The 17,660-nt window shown below is 36.1% G+C and overlaps 5 protein-coding genes across 5 annotated transcripts in view; 1 reads left to right on the plus strand and 4 right to left on the minus strand.

Annotated features, from left to right (window-relative positions):
- Window positions 1–3,454: 3,454 nt before the first annotated feature.
- Window positions 3,455–4,813, minus strand: LOC658097 (aldo-keto reductase family 1 member B1). The gene is made up of 3 exons (XM_964508.4): window positions 4,639–4,813; window positions 3,643–4,478; window positions 3,455–3,597 (listed from the first exon to the last, which is right to left on the minus strand). Exons 1-3 carry the CDS (start codon window positions 4,711–4,713, stop codon window positions 3,552–3,554), a joined length of 957 nt encoding a protein of 318 aa, XP_969601.2. The 5' UTR covers window positions 4,714–4,813; the 3' UTR covers window positions 3,455–3,551.
- Window positions 4,807–6,108, minus strand: LOC658019 (aldo-keto reductase family 1 member B1). The gene is made up of 4 exons (XM_964433.5): window positions 5,935–6,108; window positions 5,595–5,879; window positions 4,998–5,548; window positions 4,807–4,952 (listed from the first exon to the last, which is right to left on the minus strand). The coding sequence occupies exons 1-4, from the start codon at window positions 6,004–6,006 to the stop codon at window positions 4,904–4,906; spliced, it is 957 nt and encodes a 318-aa protein (XP_969526.2). The 5' UTR covers window positions 6,007–6,108; the 3' UTR covers window positions 4,807–4,903.
- A 2,352-nt stretch (window positions 6,109–8,460) lies between these two features.
- LOC657943 (aldo-keto reductase family 1 member B1) lies at window positions 8,461–9,927 on the plus strand. The gene is made up of 5 exons (XM_964363.5): window positions 8,461–8,598; window positions 8,664–8,762; window positions 8,807–9,091; window positions 9,234–9,784; window positions 9,840–9,927. Exons 1-5 carry the CDS (start codon window positions 8,518–8,520, stop codon window positions 9,883–9,885), a joined length of 1,062 nt encoding a protein of 353 aa, XP_969456.3. The 5' UTR covers window positions 8,461–8,517; the 3' UTR covers window positions 9,886–9,927.
- Window positions 9,879–11,127, minus strand: LOC657859 (aldo-keto reductase family 1 member B1). The gene is made up of 3 exons (XM_964290.4): window positions 10,904–11,127; window positions 10,378–10,857; window positions 9,879–10,326 (listed from the first exon to the last, which is right to left on the minus strand). Exons 1-3 carry the CDS (start codon window positions 10,973–10,975, stop codon window positions 9,922–9,924), a joined length of 957 nt encoding a protein of 318 aa, XP_969383.2. The 5' UTR covers window positions 10,976–11,127; the 3' UTR covers window positions 9,879–9,921.
- A 1,318-nt stretch (window positions 11,128–12,445) lies between these two features.
- Sou (Souji) overlaps window positions 12,446–17,660 on the minus strand; it is a 218,301-nt gene continuing 213,086 nt past the window's right edge. Inside the window, exons 2-6 of the mRNA XM_964215.4 lie at window positions 13,987–14,142; window positions 13,347–13,901; window positions 12,918–13,186; window positions 12,710–12,864; window positions 12,446–12,657 (exon numbers count right to left, since the gene is read on the minus strand). Of these exons, the coding sequence (XP_969308.1) occupies window positions 12,594–12,657; window positions 12,710–12,864; window positions 12,918–13,186; window positions 13,347–13,901; window positions 13,987–14,122 (1,179 nt within the window). The 5' untranslated portion in view covers window positions 14,123–14,142 and the 3' untranslated portion in view covers window positions 12,446–12,593. The remainder of the gene's footprint in view (window positions 12,658–12,709; window positions 12,865–12,917; window positions 13,187–13,346; window positions 13,902–13,986; window positions 14,143–17,660) is intronic.

The following is a 17,660-nucleotide window of genomic DNA, read 5'->3' on the forward strand; positions in this document are numbered from 1 at the left end:
ACTCACCAATTTTGAGTAAAAACAACATGAAAATCAGAAGGACGATCAGAACCAAACTGAAATCTAAGTCTTTTGTTTGGGGTTAGACCGCATGAATTTGTAAGACAGTGTCGACGTTTCGCCCGTCCTTGTAATGGGTATCTTCAGGATATGTTCTGGTCGCGAAAGCCTTAGTTCATCCTTGATTTTCGTGCTGTTTATGTTCTGTAACAACGTTTAAATGAATGAATTTTACTCAAAATCGATGAATTGTATCGAAATAACACAAGAGACCATTTTTGTGTAAAAAACTATGAAATTTACTATTTTGTTGCTGAAAGTGTCAAAAAGCTAAAACTAAAGGACTAGGCACACTTCTTATGGGAATTTAAGGACCACTCAAATTGGATAATTTTTATATCAATCGATGCATCTCAAAAAGCTGATCAAATCATATCATTGCGCCAAACGTGTAGCTTGATTAGGAACGCCAGAAATCGCGATTGAATTTAAATTATTCCTATTGTTGGAGATATTAACTCCTGTCCGCTTAAATCCCTATTTCCATAAAAGTGTCTGTTTCCTATACCTGACCCCCAATCTAGTAATTGTAGTAATACCGCAGTGTTGTAAATCTCGAAGATTTACAAGCTCTTTGTACTCACCCAAAAGCCGCCCCAATGCTTTTCTTATGGGACAAATCTTTAATTTGATTGCAATTTCCCGCGTTCCTAATTAAGCTACACGTTTGGTGCAATGATATGATTTGTTCAGTTTTTTATGACGCATCGATTGATATAAAAATTACTCAATTTGAGTGGTCCTTAAATTCTCATAAGAAGTGTGCCTAGTCCTTTGTTAGGATATTTTTTACCTTACGCCCCCCCCAGTTTGAAACGTTCCTGAATAAAAGTTTCTACATTTAATTATCGAATTCGATTAGGCGTATAAAGGTTAGCAACTGTGCCAAATTTTGTAATTTTATCTGTAATGGTTTCTGAAATATTGAGAAAAATGTACTAAAAGAAGCACTCCTTCGAAGGGGTGTAAAGCCCAAAGATATTTAGAGGATACAACCCGAGTAACCCATAATCGGTGGTAATCTTTTACGACGGCCTGGCAATGGGACGCTGTAAAGTTTGTTTACCTACTCAATCGCTACCAGAATATTTCCAGGTCCGTATTCTGGGTCAGCGGTGTCATCACTAGTGTGAGGAAATTTTATGGGGTGGCCGTGACGCCACAACCGATCAGCTGACTCGTCGTAGCGCTCTCGCGATGTTCATATTTATCGATGAAATGGTCCGTTATAGCGCGTGCATTGGCGTAGTTTACTAGGGGTTTATACAATTAATGTTACCGGTTGATTCGTCAGAAACGTTACGATTTGTATATTTTTTTAAAAAGGACTTTAAAGAAGGATTATTTAGTTATCTACAAAATGTGCTCGAGGTGAAATTGTAGCGTATTTCCCTTTGAAACGTGGTGTGGTTGAAAACATTCCAAGGGCTAAAAATGGTAAATAATTAAAAAAATATTAATGTCACACCAAAGAATTCTTTGAAATGAATTACAATTTCGTGATTTAGTTCTACTGGGTCACTTTTATGCTTTTTAAATAAGTACATGAAATAAAAATGTTCTTTTGACTTTTTAGATATTATTAAAATTAACAGAGAGTTAGGGCGGTTAAAAGTAAAGGTATAATATTAATAGATAAGTGACATTAATTATTTTGTAATTATTTACGAATTACGATTTTTAGCTCTCGAAATGTTATCAAAGGCGATGAACACGCTTCAGAGGGAAATACGGTTCGGTTTCACCTCAGGCGCATTTTGCAGTAATTTTAAATTGCAATAACTTGGTGAGTCTTACAGATAACGAAATGATTCTTGCACCAAAAATTTATTTCAAGTATTAGCTTTATTTCGTCTCGATTATGTGGGAGTCTATCTTTTAAATTAAAAAACTTTCTCGCATCTCGAAAATTTCACTACACAATTATGCAACGTTACATGAAAATGTAATTTTTTTGGTTTCCCTTTATCAAAACTCAACCTTCTTAAACTACGTATAAATCTGCATTTATTGAAAATTTGTTTGCAAAAAAAACGGAGTTTCTAGTTTTATCCAGAAGGAAGATATTAGTATGTAAACGCAAAATGTGTCCAATTTTAGGTGTTTGCAAATTTTTAGCTAAAACGTCTTTTTAGCCCCTTCGCGAGGGTTGAAACAAAGAATTCTTTGTCTAAACATTTTTTAATACTCTTTTCTAACTTATATCAACAATGCAAGCTGTTCCACAACATTTCGATTTAAAGGTTTATCTGACTGCAAGCGCGCGCCCATGCACTAATCTTCGCCCATAACATTTCCTCACACTGGTCATCACTGATCAATAAAATTTGTCCAGTTTAACCAAAGTCAACATAAAATGTTTAATAAAGATAACTAATTAAATATTTTTATTCGGGACACATATAAACTATTTATACAATTTAATTGTAAAATATTGAGTACGGACCGTTTCGGAAGAAAATCTGGTTGGCACTCGCCTTGATGGGTCTTGCGGCCGGGGAGCTATAAAGTATATCTCTAAGGCGACGCTTGTAATCAAAACATGAATGGCGCAAAAACGCTTTAAAAAGAGAGGCGCTACTGTTTTTCGTGAATGGAATAACGCAAAAACGCTTTAAATGAATGAAAACGAGTGAAACGCCAAGTTAAGTAAAAACTCCAAATAAACAATATTCTTTCCACTTACATTTACAAAAATTGTTCACAAAGTCCGCCCAAATTTTTAATAAACGACTTGTCCTTCGACTTGGTGCAAGGTTGCAACCCTTGCTCTGAAAAATCTGAAGCTGACGAGTTAACTGCCGGGTACTTGTTCACGGGATTTTTTCCACAGCCTCAAGAAGACGACGTTGGAGGCCCTTATTCACATTTCGCGCTTATTCCGTTCAAAACAAACCGAAATAAAACAGGTCGCGTCGGGCATTTTTCGCGGTACAATGTGTGAACCCTTGAGACAACACCATCTGCAATTCCGTAACAGTGGACTTTTGTTGGATTTTTTATGATAATGATCCACTGACTCACAAATCAAAGCCGAAGTAACAACAAACTAATCTGCCCCGTAATACGGCACACCGGCGATAACATAAGTTTTTGCGTGGGACGCGATAAATTTTTAATTTATCGATGCTCTTAAATGTAGTTGTTACCAGTGGCGTACTCATCTTTTGTGTTTAAATTTTAAGTGGGATTTTTGCCTTCATATGGACGCATCGCCCAGAATGGAATTTTTGTGATTGTGCGAAATAGTCTGAAGTCCAGTTTACAGAGTATGGTGGAATTCAGACTCCCCTGTATATCTACCCAAGGGTTAAAGAAGCGTTTAAAAAAAATCCAATTATCTAGGAATTTTTCCCACCAATTTATTTCTCAAACAGTTGGAAAGTGAAACTCATTTTGTAATAAATACAAATTTATTTCAAAATTCTCATTATTTTTTAAAATGTGCACAGAAGGTTTACTAAACAAACAAAATCCGATGTTTTTTAAATTTAATATTCATCGTTGGCAAAAGGATGGTCCTTGTGTGTCACAGCACTGAAAAAAAACCTAAATAAGAGTCAAAAAATTCCAAAAACTTACTCCACATAAGGACAGATTCGTCCATTGCAGTCAAACGAGTTAATCAATTCGATATCATCGGCCCCAAGTTCAAAATCCCAAATATTGAAATTTTCCCGAATCCTTGATTGTGTCACAGATTTGGGAATCACGATATGTCCCCTCTGAATTTGGTACTTTAAAACGACTTGAGCTGGCGTTTTGTTATATTTCTCTGCAATTTTCTTAATTTTCTCATCTTCAAGTAAGAGGGGATCCCCCGGTTTAGCCCACGGTCGGTCGGGGGATCCCAAGGGACTGTACGCTGTGATGATAATACCCTTCGATTTACAAAAATCGGAAAGTTTCAGTTGAGTCAGATAGGGGTGACACTCAATTTGATTAGTTGCTGGAACAATCGTGGCGTTTTGTAGCAATCTCTCGATTTGCCGCTTGTTGAAGTTTGAGATTCCGATTAACCTAGTTAGGCCCTTTTTGCTCATTTCTTCCATAGCTTTCCACGTGTCGACGTAATCAACATCGCTATAAACCGCCTTTCCTGCCTCGTCCACCGGAAACAACTCGTCGCCTTCTTTCAAGGCAAAAGGCCAGTGGATCAGGTAAAGGTCGAGGTATTCCAGTCCTAAATTAGCAAGTGTTGTTCTGAGGGCTTTCTCGACCAAGTCTGGCCGATGGTACGTGTTCCACAATTTGCTGGTGATGAAAATATCCTCACGTTTGATCACACCTTCGGCGATTTTTGCCTTCAGTGCTTCCCCGACTTCCTTTTCGTTGCAATAAACGTGGGCACAATCAATGTGGCGATAACCGACGTCAATTGCGTCTTTCACCGCTTGGGTTACCTTCCCAGGTTTGGACTATAAAGAGATTGGCCTTCAAACGCATTCCCACAGCTATGCTAATGAAACTAATTGAATCTAAATTATTTGCTGCTCCTTTTTTGAATCAAAGCGGAAAAAAACGCTTGGGTTACGCAATCAAACAACTGTACCGTTTGCAGCATGCATCAAACTTTACCTTCCAAGTCCCTAACCCCAGCATGGGGATGTTCACCCCATTGTTGGTGGTAATATTTGGTACATTACTCGTCATTTTAGAATAATAATGCGAGATTAGTGTGAAGGTCGTCGCGTGGAAATTTCTAGCCGTGCGCAGGTTAAATTAGGAGCGAATGAAACACGCATGCGATACTAAATAATTTTATTTGGGAAAAATACAATAAGGGTGCCGTAAACTTAATAACTAGCACAATGTGTTAATTAATCCAGAAATAAATTAACGATCAGTATTCATCTCCGTGGGAGAACGGGTGATCTTTATGAGTCACAGCGCTGAAAAAACCAATCAGAAAATTCTCTCAACCTCTCAAAACTTACTCAGCGTATGGGCAAATCCGTCCGTTACAGTCAAACGAGTTGATGGTCTGGATGTCCTGCGGGCTCAGCTCGAAGTCCCAAATGTTGAAGTTCTCCTGGATCCGGGATTTGGTGACCGATTTGGGGATCGTGATGTGTCCCCTCTGGACCTGGTACCGCAGCACGACCTGCGCTGGCGTTTTCTTGTACTTTTCTGCGATTTTCTTAATTTTTGGGTCGTCCAAAAGTTTGGGATCGTCGGGTTTGGCCCAAGGCCTGTCGGGGGATCCCAAGGGACTGTATGCGGTGATTACGATCCCTTTCGACTTGCAGAATTCGGAAAGCTTGACTTGGGTCAAATGCGGATGGCATTCGATTTGGTTCGTGACGGGGAGAATGGTCGCGTGTTGCAACAAGCGTTCGATTTGTTTTTTATTAAAGTTTGAAATGCCGATTGATTTTGTGAGGCCTTTTTTGCACACGGCCTCCATGGCTTTCCAGGTGTCGACGTAGTCGACGTCGCTGTAGGCTGTTTTCTTGGAGGCGTCGACTGGGAATAGTTCTCCACCTTCCTGTGGATAAAAAATTAGATTTTTTGTGGTTGAATTTTTTGCGGACCTTTAACGCAAACGGCCAGTGGATGAGATAAAGGTCGAGATAATCCAAGCCGAGATTTTTCAGCGTGGTCTTCAAGGCCGGTTCCACCAGGTCGGGGCGATGGAAGGTGTTCCATAGTTTGCTGGTGATGTAAAGGTCTTCACGTTTTACGACGCCTTCGGCGATTTTTGCTTTGATTCCTTCGCCGACTTCTTTCTCGTTTCCGTAAACATGGGCACAATCGATGTGGCGGTAGCCGATGTCGATGGCGTCCTTCACAGCTTGGGTTACCTCACCAGGATTTGACTAAATAATTGACATTATAATGACAAGTTTTGAATGAAATCGGAGATTTTTTTACCTTCCAGGTTCCCAAACCAAACATTGGGAACGTTTGACCATTGTTGAATTTTACGGTTGGGACCTTGGCCATTTTATTTGAGCGAAAATTTGTTCAAAACAGTACGTATTTTACTCGCGAAGTTACAGCAACGACTGATTAATGCAACTGCTATTCGGCGTTTTATACCGGCATGCTCGACAAGGTTTGTCCATGCGAAGTAGCTGATAAAGCATTTATTGAGCTATTCTATTGACAAGCATTGAAAATATAAAAAGATTATTTCTACGAACTAAATTAAACAAACTATTATATCTACTAAATGAAAGAGAACAAGAGAAAGTCATTTATTGTCAGTTTTAAGTTAAAAATTCGAATGTGATAAGTTTCACGACTTCGCCTTGTGAAAATAAATACAATTACGCAACGAAAATAAAGTATTTCATAACTGATATGAAACACTGAGTATTGTTATTTAATAAATGATTGGTATCTTGTCAGTAGCAACATTAAATTTTTTATCGATTAATGGAAAATTTACGATAAAAATGACTAGGGAAATATGTTGTCGTAAAGCAGGGTTTTCAGCCGTAAAATCGTGTGAAGTTACGCCCCTGTAGATAAAAATAGTCTGCAATAAGTGGTCTTCAAAATATTCGCGAAATTTTCCTATTTCTTTTATGTAAAACTGGAAAAATTTAAACACATCTGTGGCGAAACCGTGGCTCTAATCAAATTTTTTTCGTTCTTTGATACAGAAGGCTAAAAAATCGTTTGCTATGCCTGTTCTGGTAAAAATAAAAGAAACATCAACCGAATGAACAAAACCTGAAATTTCTCGGTGTAACGGTTCCGGCTACAGAGAATTTTTAATTGTTCGCTAAAAAAATATAATTTGAAAACTAAAAGTCCTCAAGCTATAGGGTTTGTTTGGGAGATATGCCGGTTAATTTTAGGTAGGTATAGGTAGGTAGTATACAATTTTTTTAATTGTTGCCCAAATCTAGCTGAGCCAAAAGTAAGAGCTCTCTCGTAGGTATCGTCTTCTGGCACAGCACTTCAACGACGATATCCCAAGACTCTCAAATCCACGTTTTCGCAGTACAAACTACTTTTTTTTTGAGATTCACAGTTTCTTAGTAAAACTTGCTTATTATTTAATTACAGGGTGTCCCAACTAAAATTTGTACTTTTTTTAATCTTGACTGATTTTATTGTCGAGAATCACGAAATTAATTTATGGTCATTGATATTTTGAAAATTGTTAATCTTTCGTGCAAATTTTTATAGAATCTGCTACTGGTTTCTTCTCATTTCTATAACCAAATTGCTTTGTTTTTTTCTTGGCTTCATAATTTTTCAATATGTTAATTTTGTAAAAGGCCTAAACAAGTTGTTAGTTGGACATTTTATTAAAATTTACTTTAAATAAAAAAATAGAATGACATTTCTGTCATTTCTGTGCTCTTTTGATTTTTCTGATTTTTTTGCGATTTAAACTTTTGTATTCGCATACATTTATTCCTTCAATGTGTTGAGAACAAATTTGACGGTTAATGGTAATTAGTATTCATTTTACTCCATTTTTAATCATAAATAAATTTACAAAACGAAAAGCTGTGACAATAATTGAGAGATATGAAATTATAAGGAGCTTAGAAGAGGGAACAGACGAAGAGGTTGACATAAATTTAACTATGAGAGAACTAAAAACATAAATACAGGTAAAGCCGTTTAAAAGCGCTCGTAAAAAAATTAATTCTGAGAAAAATCAGAGATTTTGCTCCAAATTCTTTAAAGGAAAGGATTAAACTGGCCTGTTACAAATTAGTTCATTGTTCATAGTATATATGATTATTGCATTGTTGTATTAATTACATAATAATAATAAACATTTTAACAAAAAATAAATTCGAATGAGTGAACTACCTCCATTTTATGAAAATCTCTGTTTTTTTTAGTTTACATCATAAAAATTATTCAGATTATTTATAGTACTTTATAAATGTTGTGCTGCCAAAGAAAAGGTCGGCTGTATACATTAATCCCTTCGATTGCATTCAGGCACTTAATCTCAAGAACAAGAACGCATTCATGAAATAAATTGTGTCACAAGAAATTGTTGTTGAATGTCTCTCAGAAAAATGGTTTTTTGGTACACGCTCCCTAAAATGGTTATTTTGGAAACTGCATAGACAATGAAAACAGCTTCAAAATGATGAGTCAAGTAGACCCTTCTTGCCATTTAAATTTTTTGAAGGGGTGGCTTTGGGCTCAAGAGGGATGCACAAATAACTTTGAAACTAAGATAAAATTTGGTCCTCCTTTAATCTAAAAATGACATGTTTCAGCATTTTTTCTAAACTTGTACGATATTGGAGATTTCAGAGGGTGCAAATTTTAGTTGGAACACTTTGTATAATAAACGATTGGTATCTTGTCAGTGGAATGTTGTAATTTTTCGAGATGATTATTATTTAAGTAATGATTTACAAAAAAGCTTTGTACTGAACAACTTAATATTTTGATTTTATTTTTAATGTTTTTAATCTTTTTCGCGGTCATTTTCAAATCGTTTGCTGTCACTATCACGTGGCAAGTGACATGTTTGTGTTTTGCCGCTTCTTGAGCACAGTTAATTATTTAGCGAAGGATATCAGTGGAAAAGTAAATTTAATTAAATCTGTAAGTATCAAAACAGATAAGACATTGTATTACTTTTTACTAAATAAATAAATTAAACCCAATAGTCGCCTATTCAGTCTCTGATAGATAACATGGCAAGTGTCCCGAAAGTAAAATTCAACAACGGCTTACAAATCCCCATTTTTGGTTTGGGGACATGGAAGGTAAATTTCAAAGATTACAAAGCCACTGATTAATTCAGATCTAGTCCAAACCAGGACAAGTAGCTCAAGCTGTGAAGGATGCCATCGATATTGGCTATCGCCACATTGATTGTGCTCATGTTTACGGCAATGAGAAAGAAGTTGGAGATGCTGTCGTTTCCAAAATCAGCCAAGGAGTCGTAAAACGCGAAGACCTCTTCATTACAAGCAAATTGTGGAATACCTTCCACCGCCCTGATTTGGTGGAGGGCGCAATTAAGCAGACGTTGTCCGATTTAGGGATTGAGTATCTCGACTTGTACCTAATCCATTGGCCCCTTGCTTACAAGGTATACCCATAGATTTGATTAATTTATTGTAAGATTCCATAACATTACTAAAACTGATAACTTTTCACTACAAGGTTATACAAAGTTATCGGTTAATTTAAATTTTTATCTTATCAAACTAGAAACTAAAAATAGATTATAGGAAGGCGGGCCGCTCTTCCCCGCCGACCCCCAAGGCAAAATCCTCTTCAGCGACGTCGATTACGTCGACACTTGGAAAGCGATGGAGCAACTGGTCCACAAAGGCCTAACCAAATCGATCGGCATTTCCAATTTCAACAAACGCCAAATTGAGCGAATTTTGTCAGTCGCTACAATTACCCCAGTCACTAATCAGGTCGAGTGCCACCCTTATCTCAATCAAAGCAAATTGATTGAGTTCTGCAAATCGAAAAACATCACCGTGACCGGTTACAGCCCCTTGGGGTCGCCCGACAGACCGTGGGCGAAGCCCGACGAGCCCCAGTTACTGGATGACCCCAAACTTAAGGAACTCGCGACGAAATACAAAAAAACTCCAGCGCAAATCGTGCTGAGATACCAGGTGCAAAGAGGAGTCATCACCATCCCCAAGTCGGTCACAAAGTCGCGAATTCAGGAGAATTTCAATATTTTTGATTTTGAACTGACCGCTGATGATGTTAAATATTTGAACACGTTTGACTGCAATGGCCGGTTTTGCCCAATGACTGCGTAAGTTTCGATAAAAACGTTTAAAATGTTATAGTCAATCGTATTTTTTTTCTAGGGGGCTGGGGCACCCACACCACCCATTCCAAAACGATGATTATTAATTGTGTTACACTTTATTGAAGTTAATAAAAATATTGCTAAAATTCCACCCCTTCAAAAGGGTAGTGCGGCAGCCCTTTGAGTTCCTCGGCATGAACCGCCCGTCCGTTACAATTGAAACTATCCACAATTTTCATATCCTCCTCACTTAACTCAAAATCGAAAACATCGATGTTTTGCTCAATTCGTTGGGGATTGGACGATTTCGGAATTGGGATAGTTCCGAGTTGGATTAAATAACGTAAAATCACTTGAGACGCTGTTTTGTCGTATTTTTGGCCTATTTTGACCAATTTTGGATCGTCCAGGCGCAAAACTGGATCACCAGGCTTAGCCCAAGGCCTTGCCGGTGATCCGAAAGGACTATACGCTGTGATTTGAACACTTCGAGCTTTGCAAAATTGAATCAGTTTTTTCTGGTTCAAATTGGGACTTACTTCCACCTGAAACAAAAATACAAAGTTTTTAATTTCAATAATTAATAAAAAACGAACTTGGTTCATCACAGGCTTGATTCTCGCATTTTGCAAAACCCGCTCCAGTTGTTTGCTATTAAAATTCGAAAGTCCGATGCTTTTGGCGATCCCCAAATCAACGCACTCTTCCATCCCTTTCCACGTCTCGACGTAGTCATAGTCAATCCCGACGGCGTCTTTGAAGGGCAGTTTGATGTTGAATTCGCCCTTGATTTTTTGCGCAACGGGCCAGTGAATGAGGTACAGGTCGAGGTAATCCAAGCCGAAATTCTCAAGTGATTTTTTACAAGTCGGGACGACTTTTTCCCGTTCGTGAAACGTGTTCCATAGTTTCGTGACGATAAAAAGTTCCTCTCTTTTCACAGTCCCATCGGCGATTTTTTCGCGGATCGCTTCACCGATTTCTTTCTCGTTGCCGTAAAGCATGGCACAGTCAATGTGTCGATAGCCGGTTTCAATTGCGTGTTTTACGGCTTTTTGCACTTCGCCGGGCTCGGACTGGGTAAGAACCAAGTTATTGTGGTTACGAAAATGTGAAACATACCAGCCATGTCCCTAAACCCAGTTGAGGGCATTTTTTGCCATTGTTGAGCGTTATTAAAGGTGCCACTACCATTCTGCGTACATTAACGTAAACTGATTTTGTTTATCTTTTAAAAGTAGGCTTGCCAAATTAAATAACATACAGTTGGAGTTGATTAAGTAATAGTTGGAAAATCACGTGATGTTCATAATGCTATGATGCTAATAAATTTTAATGAGAGGCTGTCACTACAGGGTCAGGACGTCATTTTGTCAGCGAATATCGTATTTATAAATCTTGAACAATATTTTTAATTTTTTTTGTAACATTTTAAGCTTCTGTTTAATATCGGAACCTAGATTATAAACACTATTTTAAAACACGTTTCCGATAGCAACGTGTTTTCACTATTTTAAAACCCGCTTCCCATAGCAACGTGTTTTAAATTAAAACATTCCAACAATTTTTTTTACTAACATTCATACAAAAACGCTTCCCACTCGTATTATTAATAACGATAATTATTTAATTTAATCTATTTAATTAATGGACTCATTTTTTTAATGAAACACAGTCACTTTCTGTGGTCACTTTAATTAATTTTGTCTTTAAGTTTTCTTTTAAAGTGGTACAGTGTCTATAAATTAATGTGGAATCGTAGTAGGTGTTAAAAGTTTGCCGCTTGTTTAAAAAAAAAAACGAACAATGTTAGTTATATGAAATATGAAAACATTGGCTTTACTGGTTACTTGAACAGATAAAAATTTGTACGTTTAATAAATTTCATCGAAATAAAATAATTAAGGACCGGATTATTGAAGCGTCATTAATTTAATCCGCAATTAAATGCATGATTACCTGATCACGTGACCAAATTGGACCAATTTCATTGGTCCATTCGCGTTGCTACCTTTTAACAAGGAATTAAAACGTAATGAAGCTTTTTATAAACCGCTTTAAATGCGGCAAATTCAAATTCCGGAACCACCTGAGATCCTACACTCTTTTATAATCAGTTTGTTCAATTCCTATGACGTGAATAACGGGAATACGCTCTCGAACAGAATTATTTCGAAATGTTTTTTTGAGGATTGTGCTGTTTTTTAGGGAACGAAAACTACTCTATCAATAATCATTGTGTCAGTCTATAAGTATGGCTTCCGCACAATTAAACAACTACGTTTTAATACGTTTTGAAATTATTTAAATAAATTGTGGTTGAAGTCTCGGGATAATTCCCTTCGTTTTCCCTTTCAAAAAGGTCGTAAAATATCTCCGAAACAGTGGGTACGTGAATATTCTGCTCCTTTATTAAATTAGTACCTATTTTTGTTAAGTGCATTAGGGGAAATAACGCATTTCGAATTTTGTGTCGGAAATTATGAATTCATATGTATTTTATGAAGCAGTGGTACCACAATATTTTTTGTGTTATGATAAACTAACGGGAAACTGGGTGAAAAAGTCGGCAGCAAAACGCCTCAATTTGGAATTACCGATGTTTATTCGTTATATAACCATATATTATTTTCTTATGAAAGTATTAACAATAAAAATATGAAAAAAGTGGACTAAGTATTTAATCTATGTCAGTTTAAGAGATCACAATAGAACACAAACCAAATAAATACCATTAACAATCATTAGAAAAACATAGATAATATGTAAAAAATGTGAGTAACAATTACAATTAGCGTTGCTTGTGTGACCCTCAAAAATATATAAGTCTCGCATCTGAAGGGCTTTGTTCAATTGGACAGTACGGACATTTCATCCTATTTTGAGAAAAAAATTAATCTAAAATCACATTAATCACAAAACACTTACTTATTTCCATTACATAATTTGTGTAAAGCATCTCTTGATATTACGTGTCCACAGATAAGCCTCATTGGCGGGTTATTTTGGGTGGATTGTTGTCTTAAGATAGGACAAGCAAACATCGAGTGATATCTCCCCTCACTACCTAAATCAATCTCAATCTAAAATTATTCATTTTTAACGAATCCAAATGTCAAAAAATTAAATTCAATACCGGTAATTCATCCTTGCCATTCCAAATCCCCGTCACTTGTCTCTGCATCATTACTTGCTTAATATTAAGCAAAGCAGGTATAGCTGAACAACCAGCATTGATACACGTCCCTAAAGGGCTATTCACACTCACACCCAACAACTGACAAGCATCGTTAGTGAAAAGTTCGTAAATTTCTAACCACATCTCTGAATCTAACAAGCAACTGTAAGGTGAGCTGCCGATGCCGTTAGGGACGTAGAGAAGCATCCCCATTAAGGTTTGTATATCTGAAAAAAATAATATCTTGAACTGACTTTACAGGAAGCCTAGTTATGCTTAAATAATTAAGTTGCTATGGTTATAAATGCTTGTTGCTATAGTTATAAAGGCTTGTTACTATGGTAACATGAAAAAAAAAGAGAACCAGAAGACGCCACATGACCTTACCTTTTTCATGTCTAAGTACAAATTTCCTAAAGTGAATCCTAGCGTACGAGATAGCGTCGGTTTGATGGGAAGCACCTTGTTTCAACAATTCGATAAATTTCAACCTATGTAACTTAAATTCTAACGAGGAATTTTGCGCTTCAAGCGCGTCGTGGTGAGCAGTGGCCCAGGCTAAGGCTGGTTCCAAGTCTTTCGATTTAAGGCTGTCTAGTATGTGATTGAGTTCGGTGAAGGGCTCCTTATTGTGAATCTCCGGCGCGATGTCGGCGTCTTGCACCAAAGCCTCGGCCACTTCTTGCATCCCTTGTCTGTACAAATGCTGGCAGATCACTTTATTAATCAGATTAATTTTTTCGGGGGCCGCGAACACCTCCTCGCGACTAGTGGCCGCAAAATCAGCGATGAAGTTTCGATCTATGGCTTTGCCGACTTTGGAAACTGTGCTGTGTAAATCGCGGTGATCTGTTGTGAGTCTCGAGACGGTTTCTTTCACTTTTCCCATGCATTGTTTCAAGATATCGACCTGGACACTTGTCAAAGTGTGATCTTCGGGCGCTAAAAGCGGTAATTGCTGTATAATTAGAACTCTTTGTTCGAGTCGGGGGGAATGACTGCGAGGTTTTTTTCGGGGGTTACTCACCGTTTTCCAGCTCGGCCTTCAAGCGCTCGATGTGGGTTATCAAATCGGATAAAATACGGCCCGTGTTTTCATTGATATCGCCGAATTTCGTCAAAACTCTGTCTATTTCTTTTTCGACTGCTAAACAGGCGTCCATATTTACCTTTGCACAACTGTCACTTGTCAAGTGGTTGTCATGCGAGGGGGGACTTATCCGCACAAAGTCCTACAATTTGTAACTAACGTCCAGCAAAAATAACTTTGTAGCCAAAATTCCAGTTTTATTTGGACTCAGCACATACACGGATATGTGTAAATTTGCAACAAACGTGCAAACTTATTAAAGTTTTCATGACTTGATGTCGGCGAAGACAGCACCATGAATATTACAGTCGACCAGACAATCACTGTGCGCATGGAGCTAGCACCATTTCCCCACCATTTTCATTTTCTATAGCCAAGTTCACACCAGGAAAATTATCAAAATAATCGTAAATCATTATAAAAACATCAATAAGCTGTTAAGCTGACTTGCATATCACATTTGTAGAACGTCTCCTGACCATTCTAATGTGTTTCTATTACAAATTAAAACTTAACTGCATTTAATTTCTGCATTTTTATTCTCATATTCACACAATACAAACTGATTTTTTTTCACCCCCTTTGTATTCTTCAATTTTCTTTATTTTTGCAGGAGATTAAGCCCTTCGATAGGGCCTTCGACTGTAAAAAAATTATGTTTGGACAAACACCCCTTGGGACCTTAATGAATTTTTAGAGATTCTTTAAAATTTACCGATTTCGCAAACTTTATTTGATTGACTCAAAGGTAAATTTATCTGCCCATAACATATTCAGTAATAAATAATAACGCTCTAAAAGAGCAGAAACGGACACAAAATCCATAAAAATGAAAGTTTTGTCATTTCCAAATGATAACATAACCCTACTTTTAAAACCGAATTTTCTGGAGACCAAAAATTAACACAATTTGTGGCGATACCACTAATTTTCACACCAAAATTTTACATTATCGTCTCGTTTACACAAATAGAAGGAGGAAAATAGTGAAAATAATGAATCAGAATTTTGCAAAATGCTTTTTAGAAAAGTTGTGGTACTTTATGTTTTATTATATGGCAAACTTAACACACCTTAACATGCTCTTTATAAACAATTAAACACCTTTTTTTATCAAAATGTTTGACACGAGAAGTTTATTTTTGCTCTACATACATTTCAATAAATCTCACTGAAGTTTGTGTCGTTGACTCAAAGGTAGATTTATATGCCCATAACATATTCAATAATAATTAATAATGCTCTAAAAGAGCAGAAACGGACACAAAATCCATAAAAGTGAGTAAAAGTTTTGACATTTTCAAATGATGACATAACCCTACTTTTAAAACCGAATTTTCTGGAGACAAAACTAACACAATTTGTAGTGATACCTTTAATTTTCGCATCAAAATTTGACATTGCTACTTTTTGTTTAAATAAAAACGTGCATTTTCATTTTTCCATTAACTGCATGCAAAACTTTTATAATTTTAGACGTTTATGACATTTGTCATAATTAATTTTTTTAGATCAATGCTGTTCTATTTGGAATAATTCTATGTATGAATGTATTTAAATTTGACGGATTGTGCCAGTGAATATTTCTGGTGATGTACTGTTTTAGACTTCTTTGACGTCACTTCCGTGACGTGTCTCGAGGTTAGGTGTGCGGCGCAGGTGGCGAGGGCGGAGCAGTCGACAGCGAGCAGTGGTACGGGTCACATCGGGAGCGGAAGGCGAGGCGGTTTATTTAAATTATTGTGCCGTTTCGTTCAATTTATTCAGTTTGTTGCTGGCCGTTGTCGCGAACGGACGTGTGCTCAGTCAAATCTAAATTTACCGGTTTAAATTTTAAATTCGCGTTTAGTGTATGTGTTAGTGCCAATGGAATGGACTTTAAGGAGGAAACAATCCGGTTTAAAGGGTAAGTTTGCAGTGATTTATTTTTAGAAAATTAAATCAAATCTGTAATATTTTCAACTACTAATATAAGGGCACATTGTTCTAATTTTATTGTTTCTTCTATTGCAGTAGGTCCGTTTAAGAAGAAGATGGCATCGGAATAGAAGACAAAGGTCAGTGCATTTTTTTTTCATTTGCGGTTAATTTATTTTCATTGTCTTGCTACAAACGGTAGCAGACGTGCTTTTAATTTTTTAAATGCGGTGTTGAAAAGTGATATTTTGAGCGACACGTTTTAAATTCAGTAACTATAAATAAAATAAAACACTCAAATAATTTATTGCCACGTATTAATTTTGTCTTTAATTTCAATCGATCAAAGTGGCTTGCTCTAAATTTAATATGCAAATAAAGCTTTTTTATTGGTGTTGTTTTTAATTTTTTTTAATGCTACAAACGGTAGCCAACGTGGAAGCCATATGAAGGTAGGTGCATTTTTTTACGTTTTATCTTGTGATGTGTTGAATTTAATAGCTTGTGTGCCATATATTATACCGTATTGTGTATCCTTTATTCTGTATAATATTTATTAATGTCGCTTGTTGTAACTTTCCTACAAATTAATTTTTTTTGTTGGTTGTGTTTTTAATTTATTTTTTAGGTTTTGCTACAAACTTTGATTTTTGTGTACTATTTTTTCATTTCACAAACTAATAATTCTTTTATTCCCTTTATTTTCAAATAATCATTGTTTACCTCATCCTTATATCCTTTTTTCCTGGCAAGAATGCTCTAAACCTCCACGTGGTTCTTGCCGGACAAATTAGTTATTGACAAATTTGACCAATTAGAGCAATCCTTAAATATAACATTGTTGATTGTTTTTTACAGCCGTAAAATTATGTCGCTTGTTGTAATTTTCATGCAAATAAAGATTTTTTTATTGGTGTTGTTTTTAATTTTTTTTAATGCTACAAACGGTAACCAACGTGGAAGCGATATGGAGGTAGGTGTATTTTATTGCTGTGTCGTATTTATTTATTTCACAAACCAATAATTTCATAAAACTTATTACAAATCTTGTGTACACCGACTTTAAATGCGGTGTTGAAAAGTGATATTTTGAGTGGCACATTTTAAATACAGTAACTAAAAATAAAATCAAACACTCAAATAATTTATTGCCACGTAATAATTTTGTCTTTAATTTCAATGAATGAAAGTGGCTTGCTCAAAATTTAATGCAAATAAAATTTTTTTTTGGTTTCATTTTTATTATTTTTTTTTAATGCTACAAACGGTAGCCAACGTGAAAGCGATATGGAGGTAGGTCCATTTTATTTTTGTGTTGTTGTTTTTTTATTTCACAAACAAATATTTCCTTAAAATTTAATTACAATTACAATGTTGTGTACACCGGCTCTAAATGCGGTGTTGAAAAATCATAGTTTGAGTGATACATTTTAAATTCAGTAAATAACAAAATAAAACACTCAAATAATTTATCGTCACGTACTGAGTTCGACTTTAATTTCAGTAGATCAAAGTGGTTTGTTCTAAATTTAATGCAAATAAAGCCTTTTTTATTGGTGTTTTTAATTTTTTTAATGCTACAAACGGTAGCCAACGTGGAAGCGATATGAAGGTAAGGTGCATTTTATTTTTGTGTTGTTGTTTTTTTATTTCACAAACCAATATTTCCTCAAAATTTAATTGCAATTACAATG

The sequence above is a fragment of the Tribolium castaneum genome, chromosome 4, assembly GCF_031307605.1.
Source record: "Tribolium castaneum strain GA2 chromosome 4, icTriCast1.1, whole genome shotgun sequence".
NCBI lineage: Eukaryota > Metazoa > Arthropoda > Insecta > Coleoptera > Tenebrionidae > Tribolium > Tribolium castaneum.